Below are 17,010 nucleotides of genomic sequence, written 5' to 3' on the forward strand. Positions count from 1 at the left end.
TCGAGGTCAATACCTGAAATTTTCACCTGTAATTCAACAAGAAATTAATAAATTAAAAAACCAATTAATAAGAGAGAAGATTAGCCAAAAAAGAATGTTGCAGGATAAAAATTGGGTTGATATCCAAGTAGCGGCTAAAAAATACAATCAAAGAAAATATTGGTCCCTGATTGCCAAAATGACAGGAACAAAAAAGAAACTACATGCTATACCAGTTCCACCGCAGGAATGGGAAATCTATCTAACCGACCTATATAAGGAAAATGTAATTAAATCAGACAGAAAAGACACCGACATTATTTTGGAAAATAAATCAATTCCGATAGCAAAAACTACAGCATTTTCTATAGAAATGCATATCAGTAAAGCAAGAAGCACCGCAGCGTCATGTCCTGATCAAATACCCATTAAGGTTTTGCAGTCATATCCTAAAGAATGGAGTCAGATGTTACTACCGCTCTTCAACTATATCCTCAGTACTGGGAGACTACCAAAGTCGTGGCAGGGGAGTATTATAATTCCCATATATAAGAAGGGGAGTAAAAATACCGCTGGCAACTATCGCCAAATAGCGTTGATGGAGGCTACAGGAAAAATCTTCGCTGCAGAGGTTTTGGATAGACTAAAAGACTGGGCCTTCTCGCAGGGTTTAATACCTAAGTACCAAGCAGGCTTTCGACCTAACCATTCAGTTACTGATAACATATCAATTCTCCAGACAATTTTAGATAAATACATCGTACAGAAATCACAACCAGTGTATGCTGCGTTTATTGACTATTCTACAGCGTTCGATCGCGTGGACAAACCTACACTGTGGAAAAAGTTAAGGAGACTGGGAATTCCAGAATATCTACTGCAGATCGTAATCAAACTTCATACTAACACTTGGTCCCAGGTGCAAATGGGGAGTGAAAAAGGACTAACCAAATCGATCAAAACCGCTAATGGCCTCAAACAAGGGTGCCTTTTAGCACCAATATTATTTTCACTATATCTTAGTGATTTACCGCACCATTTGCAACAATGCTCTAGTTTGCCTCCAAAGATTGCTTCACATAGTGTTCACGCTCTGCTATACGCAGCTGACATTGTAATGCTGGACCTTACACCTTTTGGTTTGCAAAAGTTACTGGATACTTTAAACGACTACTCAAAGGATCATTTTTTAATTCCAAACTTAACAAAAACCAAAGTGGTAGCTTTTTCTGGTAGGAAACAAAGTGTAAAATACTGTTGGAAACTTGATGGGATTAGAGTAGAGGAAGTAGATGAATAAAAAAAGGGAACCTTTTAAAAATCAACCCAGATAAGACTGAGGTACTGGTGATCCCATCCGCCACTTCACCATGGTGTGACCTCTACTGGCCCGCAGAGCTAGGCCCGGCTCCAAAACCTAGCCTGAATGTGAAGAGTCTGGGAATTAAATTAGACTGTGACCTATCAATGGGTAATCAGATCTCTGCAGTGGTGGGTAGCTGTACCAATATCATCCGACAGCTACGGAAGCTAGTACCCGTCATCTCCCAATCCATGCTACGCTCCATTGTCGCAGCCACCGTGCTCTCAAGGATAGACTATGGAAATGCCCTCTACCTTGGTCTGCCAAAAACCCTGACAAATAGGCTACAGGTGGTGATGAATGATGCTGCTCGCCTCATTTTTAGATTGCCAAGACGAACTAAAGCATCTCCCCTGTTACAGAGCCTCCACTGGCTCCCTATTAAGGAGCGAGTGGAATTCAAAAGTTTATGTATAGCCCACAAAGCCATCTATGGCATGGCGCCTGCATACATTAAAGACCGTGTGGCGGTGTACAGCCCAATGAGAACTCTCAGATCCTCAGACTCTCAACTGTTGGTCTGCCCTCGGTATAAATTTGTCACCAAGGGTGGAAGAGCCTTCTCGGTGTTGGTTCCTCAACTATGGAACACACTACCTGAACCGCTGCGCAGGGAAGAGAACCTCCTACGCTTTAGAAAGGGGTTAAAAACGCTGCTGTTTAGGAGGTCCTTGAGTGCCAACTAGGCTAGTGGTTGCCTCTCTGTGTTGCTAAAGTTGTTGTTTTGCACCATCGATTTCTGAGCGCTTAGAGGCCTGCAGGTGATTGGGCGCGTTACAAATCAAAAATAACAATAAGAATAACAATAACAATATACTTACCTCGGCAGGATTTTCACAAAGAACTTGCAAAATACAAAACAGATAAACAATTTAATGAGAAAATCAGAATTACATGCCGGGGCTCTCTCCAGATTGTACTCTGCCACAGGAAATAGGCACTTCTCTTCTTTGCTAAAAGTGTATAGTGCAAAAATTCCGCCGGTTTTATCTTATGCAACTGAGCACATACCAATAAAGCAATGGTCCTATATGGACCTAACTGAAGGGAAAATTTTGAAAAAAATCTTAAAGGTTTCTAAATCAACACCTGTTCAAGCTCTAAGACTGGAATTTTCAATAACAAGCTCATATGCTACAGCTGTCACCAACGTCATCAGATGGGCTTATAATATCCTGCATGCAAAGGAAGGAACATTGCGATCCTTGCTAAAGATCGAGACATTTGAATTAGATGCATTAAAACTCAATTTTTACAGGAATATGTCAGTGGCATTTGAAATTGCTAATCTTACTAAAGACATTTTTCTTACCTGGTCTAATTCTCAATTGAAACTCTTTCTAAAATGCTTCACACCAAGACTGAGCTTTGATCTTGATCTTGCATATTGCAGTAAGTTATCCACATACAAACTCTATACTGAAACATTGGAATACAAGCAAATACAGCCATATATAGGGTTTTCCCTTACGCACGGTGCAAGAAGGGCTATAACAATGTTGCGCTTAGGTATATTACCCGTGTCTACCTTTACCTCTAGATGGTCACTAGCTGGTTCCCCGATATGTAAACTCTGTCAAGGAGGTGATCAGGACATTGAGCATATTTTATTCGTATGTCCCCATCCAAATATAGTTTCAGCACGGGCAAGATATCTTGACCCGATATATCGCAAATGTAAAATTACTACAGTAAAAAATGTGTTACTAGTGGGCAAACAACCACCCAGTGAATGGGTTTGTTATAATTTTTACAAATTTCTAAAATCTTTTTTAATATTATACTAACTTTTGTTGATTTATCCTTATGTAATTTGTTTTTAGGGCGAGGCCTCCGCCCACGTAAGTGGGAGGAGTTTCGAGATCCTAATGTTAAAGAAGAGGAAAAAAAAGTATCTCCTAGGGCTTTGGCGAGACAAATTCCACACATTCCTTAGTGTGTTCTGTCATCTGGCCAGTGATTCGTCTTCCTTGTGTTGTCGTTTTAATAGGCTTGAAGTGATAGGGTAAATGTAGTTTTCATCCGCCATGTTGGGCATTTTTCGTTCGTGCTCGCGCAAAGAAGTACATTAATTATAATTAGGAGCTGTCAGGGTGCCTCCGTAAGTGAATCCAGATGGCCGGGCGCGTTCACCATTCAGCAGCGCTCAGCGCGCAGCTGCTCCATGCCAGGCCGGGAAAGGGCTTCTTAGCCTCACTCATCCGGCGCTGAGACAGGCCCCCTCCCTCATCTGTATCGGCGAAACAGGACAACTGGGGGGGGGGGTTGCCTAAAATATCCTGTTAAACGAGGTTGCTGAACTTGTAATAAACTGCGTTTTGCTGGACCCATAAAGGAAATGCAGTTGTTTACTATTCCATGGGTGAGTGTGTTGAAAAACATGGATGTAGGTTCGTTGTTATAAAAAATCCTGCTTGTGCAAGACTAATGTTTACTTGTTTTTATATGGTGTCTGGTGCCCTGGGGTTTAGATTTGCGTCGATATAAATACTATTTGGAATTCCCTACCAATTCGGACTCCGTGATTATCGGCATTGACCAGAATGGAATGGAAGATGGAGGCCGCCTGCTCTAACTCAAACCCAAGGCACCCCAAGTCATCTTACCACCCTAACACTTAATCCTCCTATTATGTTGACATGGGTACCGGAAGCCCACTTGGCTGGGAGAGGCTCGTTAATGGTCTCTGGCATCTCCAAGACTGACCGCGCGGCCGGCCCGAAGCCTCACAGTAGCGCTCCAATGGAAAGCGCCTGCTTCAAAGCGCCCGCTCTTTCTGAAATGTTGGCCCCGTAAACTCGCTTGGTGTCACATGTTTGGGGTAATAATATATGGCTGTAGTTTGTAAAGGCAATGCCTTGTTTACAGCACAGACCATCAAAGCCCCCCCCCCAAACCCCCTCGGGGGACTCCCCACTCCAATGATGCCAGCAATAAACAGATTGTATGATCGGCTCTCCCCCGTTTTGTGTTTGTGGCTGCAGCGCTTGACAATGCTGATCCCAGACGCTATCGGGGGCACCGCACCACAACAGAGGCGCTTGTTATGGGGGCGGGGGCGTAGGGTCAGCTGTCTGAGACGAATGGGGAATCGAAAGGGGGCGTCTCTGTTCCAGTCATGAGACCGAGCCTGAGGGGCTTCACCTTTAATGTCGTAGATCGCGGTCACTGGTACATTCACCCTCTGTGACCTCCGTCGAGAACCAATGGCATCCTTTACAGCCCGACACGTCACTAATAAGAGGCCCCATTCGCATGGATCTTTAACTTCTGCCTCGTGAATATACAAAGATTGCAGCAACATTAACCAACTGAGCTATCTTACCCGGATACGAGGGTGTGATCTGCAAATTAAACACGGAGCTTAGAGAATGTACAGTCGCTCACCTAGGTTTGTCCATTGGATTCTTCCCTGAGACCTGCAGGCTACACCCATACCTCAGCAGCAGGAGCATTAACCCTCAGGACTGTTTTACCAGCTAGTGCGCTTCCATTTGTTTTCGGGCATAGCCGCCTGCGTGTGATGGGACTACGGGCAGTGCAGAGTGCAGAATCAGAGTGCAGAATCAGAGTGCAGAATCAGAGTGCAGTTTGAGAGTGCAGAGTGCAGATTGAGAGTGGAGAGTGCAGTTTGAGAGTGCAGTTTGAGAGTGCAGTTTGAGAGTGCAGTTTGAGAGTGCAGTTTGAGAGTGCAGATTGAGAGTGCAGATTGAGAGTGCAGTATGAGACTTGAGAGTGCAGATTGAGAGTGCAGATTGATAGTGCAGTTTGAGAGTGCAGAATGAGAGTGCAGAGTGCAGATTGCAGTTTGAGAGTGCAGTTTGAGAGTGCAGTTTGAGAGTGGAGAGTGCAGTTTGAGAGTGCAGTTTGAGAGTGCAGTTTGAGAGTGTAGTTTGAGAGTGTAGTTTGAGAGTGTAGTTTGAGAGTGTAGTTTGAGAGTGCAGTATGAGAGTGCAGTTTGAGAGTGCATATTGAGAGTGCAGAGTGGCAGTGAGTGCAGACTGAGTGCAGAGTGGCAGTGAGTGCAGACTGAGTGCAGAGTGACAGTGAGTGCAGACTGAGTGCAGAGTGACAGTGAGTGCAGAGTGACAGTGAGTGCAGAGTGACAGTGAGTGCAGAGTGACAGTGAGTGCAGAGTGACAGTGAGTGCAGAGTGACAGTGAGTGCAGAGTGACAGTGAGTGCAGAGTGAGTGCAGAGTGACAGCGAGTGCAGAGTGACAGCGAGTGCAGAGTGACAGCGAGTGCAGAGTGACAGCGAGTGCAGAGTGACAGCGAGTGCAGAGTGACAGCGAGTGCAGAGTGACAGTGAGTGCAGAGTGACAGCAGAGTGACAGTGAGTGCAGAGTGACAGTGAGTGCAGAGTGACTGTAGAGTGAGTGCAGAGTGACAGTGAGTGACAGTGAGTGCAGAGTGACAGTGAGTGCAGAGTGACAGTGAGTGCAGAGTGACAGCAGAGTGACAGTGAGTGCAGAGTGACAGTGAGTGCAGAGTGACAGTGAGTGCAGAGTGACAGTGAGTGCAGAGTGACTGTAGAGTGAGTGCAGAGTGAGTGCAGAGTGACAGTGAGTGACAGTGAGTGCAGAGTGACAGTGAGTGCAGAGTGACAGCAGAGTGACTGAGTGCAGAGTGACAGTGAGTGCAGAGTGACAGCAGAGTGACAGTGAGTGCAGAGTGACAGTGAGTGCAGAGTGACAGCAGAGTGACAGTGAGTGCAGAGTGACAGTGAGTGCAGAGTGACAGTAGAGTGCAGAGTGACAGTAGAGTGCAGAGTGACTGTAGAGTGCAGAGTGACTGTAGAGTGCAGAGTGACTGTAGAGTGAGTGCAGAGTGACAGTGAGTGCAGAGTGAGTGCAGAGTGACAGTGAGTGCAGAGTGACTGTAGAGTGCAGAGTGACTGTAGAGTGCAGAGTGACTGTAGAGTGCAGAGTGACTGTAGAGTGCAGAGTGACTGTAGAGTGCAGAGTGACTGTAGAGTGCAGAGTGACTGTAGAGTGCAGAGTGACAGTGAGTGCAGAGTGACAGTGAGTGCAGAGTGACAGTGAGTGCAGAGTGACAGTGAGTGCAGAGTGACAGTGAGGGCAGAGTGACAGTGAGGGCAGAGTGAGTGCAGAGTGACAGTGAGTGCAGAGTGACAGTGAGTGCAGAGTGACAGTGAGTGCAGAGTGACAGTGAGTGCAGAGTGACAGTGAGTGCAGAGTGACAGTGAGTGCAGAGTGAGTGCAGAGTGACAGTGAGGGCAGAGTGACAGTGAGGGCAGAGTGACAGTGAGGGCAGAGTGACAGTGAGGGCAGAGTGACTGTATGCAGAGTGACAGTGAGTGCAGAGTGACAGTGAGTGCAGAGTGACAGTGAGTGCAGAGTGACAGTGATTGCAGAGTGACAGTGATTGCAGAGTGACAGCAGAGTGACAGTGAGTGCAGAGTGACAGTGAGGGCAGAGTGACTGTAGAGTGAGTGCAGAGTGACAGTGAGTGCAGAGTGGGTGCAGAGTGACAGTGAGTGCAGAGTGACAGTGAGTGCAGAGTGACAGTGAGTGCAGAGTGACAGTGAGTGCAGAGTGACAGTGAGTGCAGAGTGACAGTGAGTGCAGAGTGACAGTGAGTGCAGAGTGACAATGAGTGCAGAGTGACAATGAGTGCAGAGTGACAGTGATTGCAGAGTGACAGTGATTGCAGAGTGACAGCGAGTGCAGAGTGACAGTGAGTGCAGAGTGACAGTGAGTGACAGTGAGTGCAGAGTGACAGTGAGTGCAGAGTGACAGTGAGTGCAGAGTGACAGTGAGTGCAGAGTGACTGCAGAGACAGTGTGTCAGGGTGCACATTGTGTGAGTGTGCAGAATGAGTGTGCAGGGTAAACAGTGTGTGACTATGCAGGGTGACATTGGGAGTGTGCGGGTGAGCAGTGTGTGAATGTGTAGGGGCAGTGTGTGAGTGTGCAGAAAGCACCACACACACATACACCACACACACATAACGCACACACAAACCACACACCTCAGTCTCTCAACACCACACACTTGTCACCACTCAACACAACACACTCACCACCACACTCACTCCCCAGGCTCACCCCCACAGACTCACCACCACACACTCACCAGCACACAGAAAACAACACACACAACAACACACCCCCAGCCGTCAATGAATGCTTTCACCATGCACAAACACCAACAACCATCATCCATCTGTGCACGCTTTTACCAAGCACACACCCACCAGCCGTCAGTGCACCCTTCCACAGAGTGACAGTGAGTGCAGAGTGACAGTGAGTGCAGAGTGACAGTGAGTGCAGAGTGACAGTGAGTGCAGAGTGACAGTGAGTGCAGAGTGAGTGCAGAGTGACAGCGAGTGCAGAGTGACAGCGAGTGCAGAGTGACAGCGAGTGCAGAGTGACAGCGAGTGCAGAGTGACAGCGAGTGCAGAGTGACAGCGAGTGCAGAGTGACAGCGAGTGCAGAGTGACAGTGAGTGCAGAGTGACAGTGAGTGCAGAGTGACAGCAGAGTGACAGTGAGTGCAGAGTGACAGTGAGTGCAGAGTGACTGTAGAGTGAGTGCAGAGTGACAGTGAGTGACAGTGAGTGCAGAGTGACAGTGAGTGCAGAGTGACAGTGAGTGCAGAGTGACAGCAGAGTGACAGTGAGTGCAGAGTGACAGTGAGTGCAGAGTGACAGTGAGTGCAGAGTGACAGTGAGTGCAGAGTGACTGTAGAGTGAGTGCAGAGTGACAGTGAGTGACAGTGAGTGCAGAGTGACAGTGAGTGCAGAGTGACAGCAGAGTGACTGAGTGCAGAGTGACAGTGAGTGCAGAGTGACAGCAGAGTGACAGTGAGTGCAGAGTGACAGTGAGTGCAGAGTGACAGCAGAGTGACAGTGAGTGCAGAGTGACAGTGAGTGCAGAGTGACAGTAGAGTGCAGAGTGACAGTAGAGTGCAGAGTGACAGTAGAGTGCAGAGTGACTGTAGAGTGCAGAGTGACTGTAGAGTGAGTGCAGAGTGACAGTGAGTGCAGAGTGAGTGCAGAGTGACAGTGAGTGCAGAGTGACAGTGAGTGCAGAGTGACTGTAGAGTGCAGAGTGACTGTAGAGTGCAGAGTGACTGTAGAGTGCAGAGTGACTGTAGAGTGCAGAGTGACAGTGAGTGCAGAGTGACAGTGAGTGCAGAGTGACAGTGAGTGCAGAGTGACAGTGAGTGCAGAGTGACAGTGAGTGCAGAGTGACAGTGAGTGCAGAGTGACAGTGAGTGCAGAGTGACAGTGAGTGCAGAGTGAGTGCAGAGTGACAGTGAGTGCAGAGTGACAGTGAGTGCAGAGTGACAGTGAGTGCAGAGTGACAGTGAGTGCAGAGTGACAGTGAGTGCAGAGTGACAGTGAGTGCAGAGTGACAGTGAGTGCAGAGTGACAGTGAGTGCAGAGTGACAGTGAGTGCAGAGTGACAGTGATTGCAGAGTGACAGTGAGTGCAGAGTGAGTGCAGAGTGACAGTGAGTGCAGAGTGACAGTGAGGGCAGAGTGACAGTGAGGGCAGAGTGACAGTGAGGGCAGAGTGACTGTATGCAGAGTGACAGTGAGTGCAGAGTGAGTGCAGAGTGACAGTGAGTGCAGAGTGACAGTGAGTGCAGAGTGACAGTGAGTGCAGAGTGACAGTGAGTGCAGAGTGACAGTGATTGCAGAGTGACAGCAGAGTGACAGTGAGTGCAGAGTGACAGTGAGGGCAGAGTGACTGTAGAGTGAGTGCAGAGTGACAGTGAGTGCAGAGTGAGTGCAGAGTGACAGTGAGTGCAGAGTGACAGTGAGTGCAGAGTGACAGTGAGTGCAGAGTGACAGTGATTGCAGAGTGACAGTGAGTGCAGAGTGACAATGAGTGCAGAGTGACAGTGATTGCAGAGTGACAGCGAGTGCAGAGTGACAGTGAGTGCAGAGTGACAGTGAGTGACAGTGAGTGCAGAGTGACAGTGAGTGCAGAGTGACAGTGAGTGCAGAGTGACAGTGAGTGCAGAGTGACAGTGAGTGCAGAGTGACAGTGAGTGCAGAGTGACTGCAGAGACAGTGTGTCAGGGTGCACATTGTGTGAGTGTGCAGAATGAGTGTGCAGGGTAAACAGTGTGTGACTATGCAGGGTGACATTGGGAGTGTGCGGGTGAGCAGTGTGTGAATGTGTAGGGGCAGTGTGTGAGTGTGCAGAAAACACCACACACACATACACCACACACACATAACGCACACACAAACCACACACCTCAGTCTCTCAACACCACACACTTGTCACCACTCAACACAACACACTCACCACCACACTCACTCCCCAGGCTCACCCCCACAGACTCACCACCACACACTCACCAGCACACAGAAAACAACACACACAACAACACACCCCCAGCCGTCAATGAATGCTTTCACCATGCACAAACACCAACAACCATCATCCATCTGTGCACGCTTTTACCAAGCACACACCCACCAGCCGTCAGTGCACCCTTCCACCAGGCACACACACCTCCAGCCGGCAGTGCACTTTTCCACCAAGCAATCGCAGTATGGTACACTTTACTTTTAAACATATTCATATAAAGCACAGCATGCCACCATTGGTAAAATTACAATTCAACCAAGATACTTCCACTACACACCACATGCACACACTCCATAACACATGGCAAAAAGACATTGGCATTTACAATGCCATTAGCTCAAACTCAAATAAATCCGAGCCCGATTGCATTTCTAATGCTTGTTAAATTTGTGGTCCTCAGTTGAGTACCAAAACAAATAAAAAATCTTTGACTTTGACTTGAGAAGTGCTAATGACAAAAACTGCACGGCTCGGAGAAAAATGGCTTGTTATTCCACTTTTAATCGTATTTGGGACATTCTGTGATTAGAAACATATTCCACTTCGCGAATACATTTTAATGTCAATAAATCATATTAAACCTTAAATAAACATGTGTATCCACTGGTTGAATTAAATAACATAATAAGCTGTGACTGGCCAGTGAAATGACAAATAAATACAAAACATTGGGATGTTTGGCTCTTTCTGGCCACACCTCTTACTCAGCCCACTGACCCAATTTTCAGGTTATTCCCACCCTCCCATTCTCCACTGACAGTTCCCCTACAGTTTGTTTCCCCCACTTCGACCACTGACAGCAACACACTGTCGTGTACAGTATATCGCTATCATTCATGTTGCCTAAAACGCGTTACAGCTTCGGCAACATACTGTAGGCGGGCCTTTCTAGAATATTGTCCATGGTCATTACCGTTTCCAAGCCAGGAGCTCTGGTGCCCTTTTAGAGCGCAAACACTCGCCCTGTTGTGATGATAAAACAACCAAGGAAAAGACTAGCAGGGAACCGCTGCAATTGTTCTTTAAAATGAACCATAAACTACAAATCAGTGCACGGGTACAACACACTAAATCGCCTTAAAACCTATTCTGAATACTTTGTAAAGGCAAAATCCCCTAGCCAGAGGCGTGCTCGCTTACCCTAGATTCATCGCTGCTGCTCCGTACAAGGATCCCCAGTAGCTAACGAAGCAAGGTCTTTTCCCATGACACCCAGACCAAGCTCAGCTTATCCCAGTTTCAGCAAGCACTTCCTGGAGTCACACTGTATACCATGGTTGCTGCCATCAGTTAATGAGCCATTGCCCCACAGGCGCTCCTCTGGACCAATCAGCGAGCTCCTTGCTTCGAGGCTGCGGTCATATTCACTAGAATAGAAGAGACGACCGAAATGTGTCAGTTTGCTAAACCACGATGACAGGCTCTTTGGGCAGGTTTTATTATGTGGCCATTTTGCAGTGCTCATTTTTCCAATAAATGAATCAGCAACTCAAACTGAGCTCGAAAAAGTAAAAGATTCTCAGATAAATTGATACTTCTAGCAAGAGCTACCCTATTTTCAAGAGCGCCAAATACAAAATTAGAATTCTTAAAATAGTTTAATTTTAGTTCAAATAGTTTTTTTTAATTGGTTTTTTTCTAGTCTTACGTAGAAATGTTGATTACTGCTTTCTAAAATAAAGAACTTTCTTTATTCGCCTCAGAATATGCCTTTATTTCAGATTCGGCATTCCTATCGTTGAAACGTACATATTCACAGATGGCTGAAACATTTGTCTATGATACATCGCTCTCATCCATTAGGGGTTTGCTTGCAAGTTTAAACTATCCTTAGGTGGCAGACCCAAGGCTATCTAGACCTTGCCTTTAATTACGGTACGGTTTTATCTACCCTGTTGGCGTTTTAATTGACATTTCATTTTTCGAAATGATTGCTTTTGTTATTTGTGCAAATCTGCATTATTGTAGTACAGCAGCGCATCCTGTAATCGTATTTAGAATCATAATGATTTTCCAAAAACGGGTCATAATACTTTGTTTGTTACACGTTTGGTTTTTGATGATGACGTGTTTGTTTAGGTTACGACCTGCTTCCTAAAGTTGGCTATTTTTTAGACCTGGCATAAGCCATTTTGCGATGGTAAACACCTTTTGATTTTACTGAAATTATATTGCATTTCTACTTCAAGGAGCTTTCAGTCTGAGTGTCATGTATAGTTGTCAAGTTTCCAGGTCCATGCGTGATGTGTTACTCCAGTCCAGGCTTTTATGTCTTGCCTACCGGACAGCGTAAGCTGCCTAGGTTGTGAAAAACCTCTTGTCAGATTACAGTGGGTTTAGAACCCAGCCGTTGCTTACCATCGGTTAGCTTTATTGTCACTCTCATTTGCTTCCTTCTTATTTGTTACCATGTGTGGGATTTACCTTTTCTTCAGTTTGACCCCCCTCCACCCAAGCTTGGCCTCATTACTTGTGCCCTTCCACTGCTCACTGTTCAGGCACTGCCTTCTTTGTACTGAAGCACCCAATGAGAGTGCATGTGCTTTGTAGTTGGCTCCCTCCTGTGCTACTACTAGAGCACACTCCGTGTTGTTCTCTGTCATCCATGTGCTCCCCACAACCCTGCTCATCCTGCTTTTCTCCCTCGCTCCCTTCTATCTCCTTAAGCTCTATCTCTCTTGTGTACTTATCCCTGGGGATCCATGTTATTGTCCCTCGTGTGCAGCTCTCACCCTTCCATCCCTTCCTCATCCATCTGCATCATTGCTCCCCATCTCTGCCATCACGGGTAGGTTGCTTACATCTTAAAAACAGCAGAAGGAATTTGTGATGCTTTTGTTATTTCATGGAGCTCGGAGTTCATTGGTCTGTGCGTTTTTGCATTCTTTAAGTAGTGTAGCGTTGTAGAGTGCAGTGGCATAGAGTTCAGTGGCGTAGAGTACAGTGGTGTAGAGTAGAGTCGCATAGAGTGCATTGGCATAGAGTGGTGCAGAGTAGAGTATAGTGCCATAGAGGTTGGTGCAGTAGAGTGCAGTAGTGTAGAGTGATGCAGAGTGCACTGGCATAGAATGCAGTGTTTCAGAGTACAGTGTCATAGAGTGCAGTGTCTGAGTGTCATAGATGCAGTGGTGTAGAGTGTCGTAGAGTGCAGTGATGTAGAGTGCTGTGGCATGGATTAGAGTGGTGCAAATTAGAGTGCAGTGGTGCAGAGCAGAGTGACATAGATTGGTGCAGAGTAGAGTCTAGAGGCATAGAGTGGAACAGCGTGGAGTGCAGTGATTAAGAGTGGAGTGATGCAGAGTGCAGTGATGCCGAGTAGAGCAGCGTAGGGTGTATTGGCAGAGTGCAGTGTTGCAGAGTAGAGTGTCATAGAGTGCAGTTGTGTAGAGTGGTTTAGAGAGCAGGGATGTAGACTACAGAGATGTAGAGTAGAGTGCTGTGTGAAGATTCCATTGTTTCAGAGCAGAGTGAATTGGTGTAGAATGGAGTGGTGCAGGGTAGAGTGCAGTGGCGTAGAGTGTAATGGCATAGAGTAAAATGGCACAGAGTGCAGTGGAATAAAGTAGATTACAGTGGCATAGAGTGTATTGGCATAGAGTGCAGTGTTGCAGAGTGCAGTGGCATAGAGTGTAGCAGAGTGGACTGGTGCAGAGTGCATTGGTGTAGAGTGTTGCAGAGTATAGCGGCATAGAGTGCAGCAGTGTAAAGTCGAGTGCTGCAGAGTGTAGTGGCGTAGAGTGCAGTGATGCACAGCAGAGTGGAATAGAATGAAGTGTTGCAGAGTAGAGTGTCGTAGAGTGGAGTGGCGCAGAGTGCAGTGGTGTGGAGTATATTGTTTCAGAGTAGAGTTAAATGGCGTGGAGTGGTGCAGGGTAGAATGCAGTGGCATATAGATACGAGTGTAATGGCTAAGAGTAAAGTGGTGTTGAGTGCAGTGGCATAGAATGCAGTAGCACAGAGTAAAGAGGCATAGACTGAAGTGGCGTAGAGTGGGATATGCATGGTATGGTAGCACACTGCCGTTACAGACAACACATTTTCAATTGAAATGACCATTACTTGTGCACAGACATACAGTTTTACCAAAAAAAACTATACAGTGCATAAACAATAATGTGTGGCAATGGCATCACCTAGTGTATTGATTTCTTTTTATCATATTAGAGTATTTGTTTCTAACACACTTCAAAATTAACAAAAAATGTGTTTCATGTGTGCTTTCCTAATTCTAACATTTTGAAACACATGCACAGTTCATTTAACCCCTCCCCTGCTGATGACGGAACCGCTCCGTCATCAGCCGCGGTCGCGCTGTGCTGATGACGGAGCGGTTCCGTCATGGCCCGCTCGGCACGCCTGCGCGGCGCGGATTCCGCGCCGGCGCTGAGCGTTCTATTGAGCGGGGCGGGCCATGACGGAACCGCTCCGTCATAAGCACAGCGCAACCGACGCTGGTGACGGAGCGGTTCCGTCTCCAGCATGCGCCCGCTGCTCTTCCGCCCCGCCCCCTTAGCACTGCGGCGGAATAGCCGCCGCAGTGAAGGGGTTAAATATTGTTGTGTGGTAGAAAAAACACTTTCCTACCCCTAGGAGCCAGTAAGATTGTTTCATAAATCCTCTCACTTTGAGTCCGAGAAAGAAAAGTAGAGACCATGCTCTCTGTAATGACAGAGCCTGGCATTTGACCTCTGTCTTTGAATGCACAGCATATGAGACAAAACAAGAGCAAGGTTTACAGGCCTGTTTAAAGAAAGAAGCACTGGCGGAGGAATACATGCAGAATTAGTGTGAAAAGGCTTTGCTCCTTGGGAGGGCCACACTGAAGATGGACAGCCTAAAACAAATAAAGCCAGCTAATAAAAAGCCTGAAAATGTGAGTTACAAACCACCAAGCCAGTGTCAAGCAAGAGGCAGAATGCAAAAGCTTTCTGAATGTCCCTATGATTTCTTTAGCAAACCAGACAGCTGTGGTGTCTAGTAGACTTTGACGTAAACGGTAAGGTAACGTAATTAAAAGGTGCAACCTATTGACTTTGCTAATGCTTGTTTTCCTGTGAATTCTGGGAATTGTAGTCTCATTTCATAATGGAATAAACACGACTACAAGCCCCAGAATTAAAAAAAAGAAGCCTGAACATCACGCAAGGACCTAGGAAAGTTGGCAGGGCCTGTCATTAATATTTTTCGTCCACTCGCTACAGCATACACCAAAGGAAGTCCCCTTCAGCAATTGACATTCTTCCATTTCACATGAGGCACATCCAAACACAAAGTAGTTCCCTCCAGTGCTATGTGCGATGGCAATGTGTCCTTTTTGAGAACAAAAACATTTTAGCTTTTAGTCAGTGTTTTATTTTAATATTTTCAAATACCTGGCAGCTTCCTTAACAATCAGGGTTACAAAAAACATGACAAAACAAGCATTCAGCAAAAGACTGGCAATGGGGTTGAAACCTCTCTTAGAAAAAAAAGTGCCAGCCATTTTTTTACATTTTGCTTTTCAGGAACAACCAAGACTTGTTAAGTGAAAAATAATTAGTGTAAAATTGCCACAATACTTTTGTAACATGGACATTTTGTTTGCTCTAATGATCATTCTGAAACGATGTAAGCAGCTTTCAAATACATTTTTTACTCATTATGTGATTACTGTTTTAGCTTTGGGGTTCAGAAGGGAGAAAACAGGATTTCACTTCTTTCCTGGGTATGTTTAGCAGCCTAGAGGTAAAATTACAGACCAAGTCAAAGAAAAAATACAGCCAGGGGCAACCCTGCCTGACAGCTACAGCCAGACTTACTGGTTTCACCAATTGTTGTTGAGTATGTTTACAGGAACAACAATAACTCACTCATTGCGAGTTTTTGCATGTGTTTTAGCATTACAGTTTTAAGCATGTATACCCTTGCTCAAAATTGTGTGCAGTTCCATCAAGTTCCAGCACTGATTTAATGTGTATAGACCTTCTACAGAGCTCCCAAATTTCCCAGGCATATGGTAAATAGCTCTTCAGTCAAAGTTTTTGCTTTACATTATGGGACTTGTAGTGCTAGTTCATGTGTGAATAAATCCATTAAAGATGTTAGCTTTGTAGTCTGGGACTTGTAGTCCTGATTGTGTAATGACAGCAACAGGAAAACAAGTCCCAGGATGGAAAGCAAAAAGCTGGACTTGATGTGCTACTCACATCTGAGCCTGAGAGCTGTACCTTTAGAAGAGTTATTTGGGGAGTTCCCTCCTCAGAGTCAGAATGTGCTGTTCCCTTTACAGGGCCGTTGTGTGCTAGATCCTGTCTGAAGGACAGTTGTGTGGATAAAACTATGTGGTAGCAGCCCAGTATGGACTTATCAGTTGTCATTTACAATCCAGAGGTTGTTCCTCTGAATTCTGCGATTTGAAGACCCGATTTCATTATACTAGCTACAAGACCAAAAAACCCACAAATGCAAAGGGAACACCTGGACTGGATGAGCTCCTCACGTACAGACTTTGGAAATTTGAGACCTCTGTAGTTGACTGGTAAATCAGAGCTCGTAATTGTTCTCGTACTTTTGATTTTACCATGATAAATGCAGGATACCCCCAAATACAAAGAACAAAACATTGAATAATGTGTGACATGGAACAACTTGAAGTCATTTATCTCTTCCTTTATCTACTCAGAGCTTCAGAGGTCGAAAGAACAGTCCTGTGTCTGGCATAAGAACCTCATTCAATCGTGATTTCGCTTTGAATATTAATACTGATAGCCGAAAAACCAGAAAACAAGAATTAGATACCCTACTTACGCTTGACTTTGGACTTCATGAAAGCTTAAGCTTTCAATAAGACAGCTGAATTGAGGAACCGATATGGGAGGCCGTAAGTAGAATCTAGAACTTGTATCTTGTTTTGCGTGTCCATCATGCTCCACCTACTGAAAATAGAAAATCTGCATAAGAGTGGTGGATGATTGATATTTCCCCATCTCTCCGCTACCTTGTTCTGTCATGGTCTTTGGGGCTCCAAGTACAGTATCTAAAAATAAACAAGTGAAAACATCTGAGTAAATCATCCATGTTATAAAATGGTATCTATTAATGCTTTCTGCTGTTCCTTAAGGCTAGCTTTCTGCTATCTGTATTATGATTGGGCTTGTGGCAATCACTGTTTCTATCCGTCCACAGCAGTAGACAGAGCAAGCCCCAGTAGAGGATCACAGCCTGCAGAAAAGATTTGCCAGATCTGAACAAACCAACTCATGACGCGGAGATTCACTGGAGGCAAGTTTCTACTTTTTTAAAAGAAATTTATATTTAGAAGTATTTTCCGTATTTTTCAA

At 45.7% G+C, this 17,010-nt stretch overlaps 1 protein-coding gene across 1 annotated transcript in view; it reads right to left on the reverse strand.

Moving 5' to 3' along the window:
- The window catches only part of CCDC66 (coiled-coil domain containing 66), a 275,197-nt gene extending 264,231 nt beyond the window's left edge, over positions 1-10,966 (reverse strand). Inside the window, exon 1 of the mRNA XM_078661583.1 lies at positions 10,832-10,966. Within this exon, the coding sequence (XP_078517709.1) occupies positions 10,832-10,842 (11 nt within the window). The 5' untranslated portion in view covers positions 10,843-10,966. The remainder of the gene's footprint in view (positions 1-10,831) is intronic.
- Positions 10,967-17,010: the final 6,044 nt, after the last annotated feature.

This window comes from Lissotriton helveticus, chromosome 9 (assembly GCF_964261635.1).
Source record: "Lissotriton helveticus chromosome 9, aLisHel1.1, whole genome shotgun sequence".
Lineage (NCBI taxonomy): Eukaryota > Metazoa > Chordata > Amphibia > Caudata > Salamandridae > Lissotriton > Lissotriton helveticus.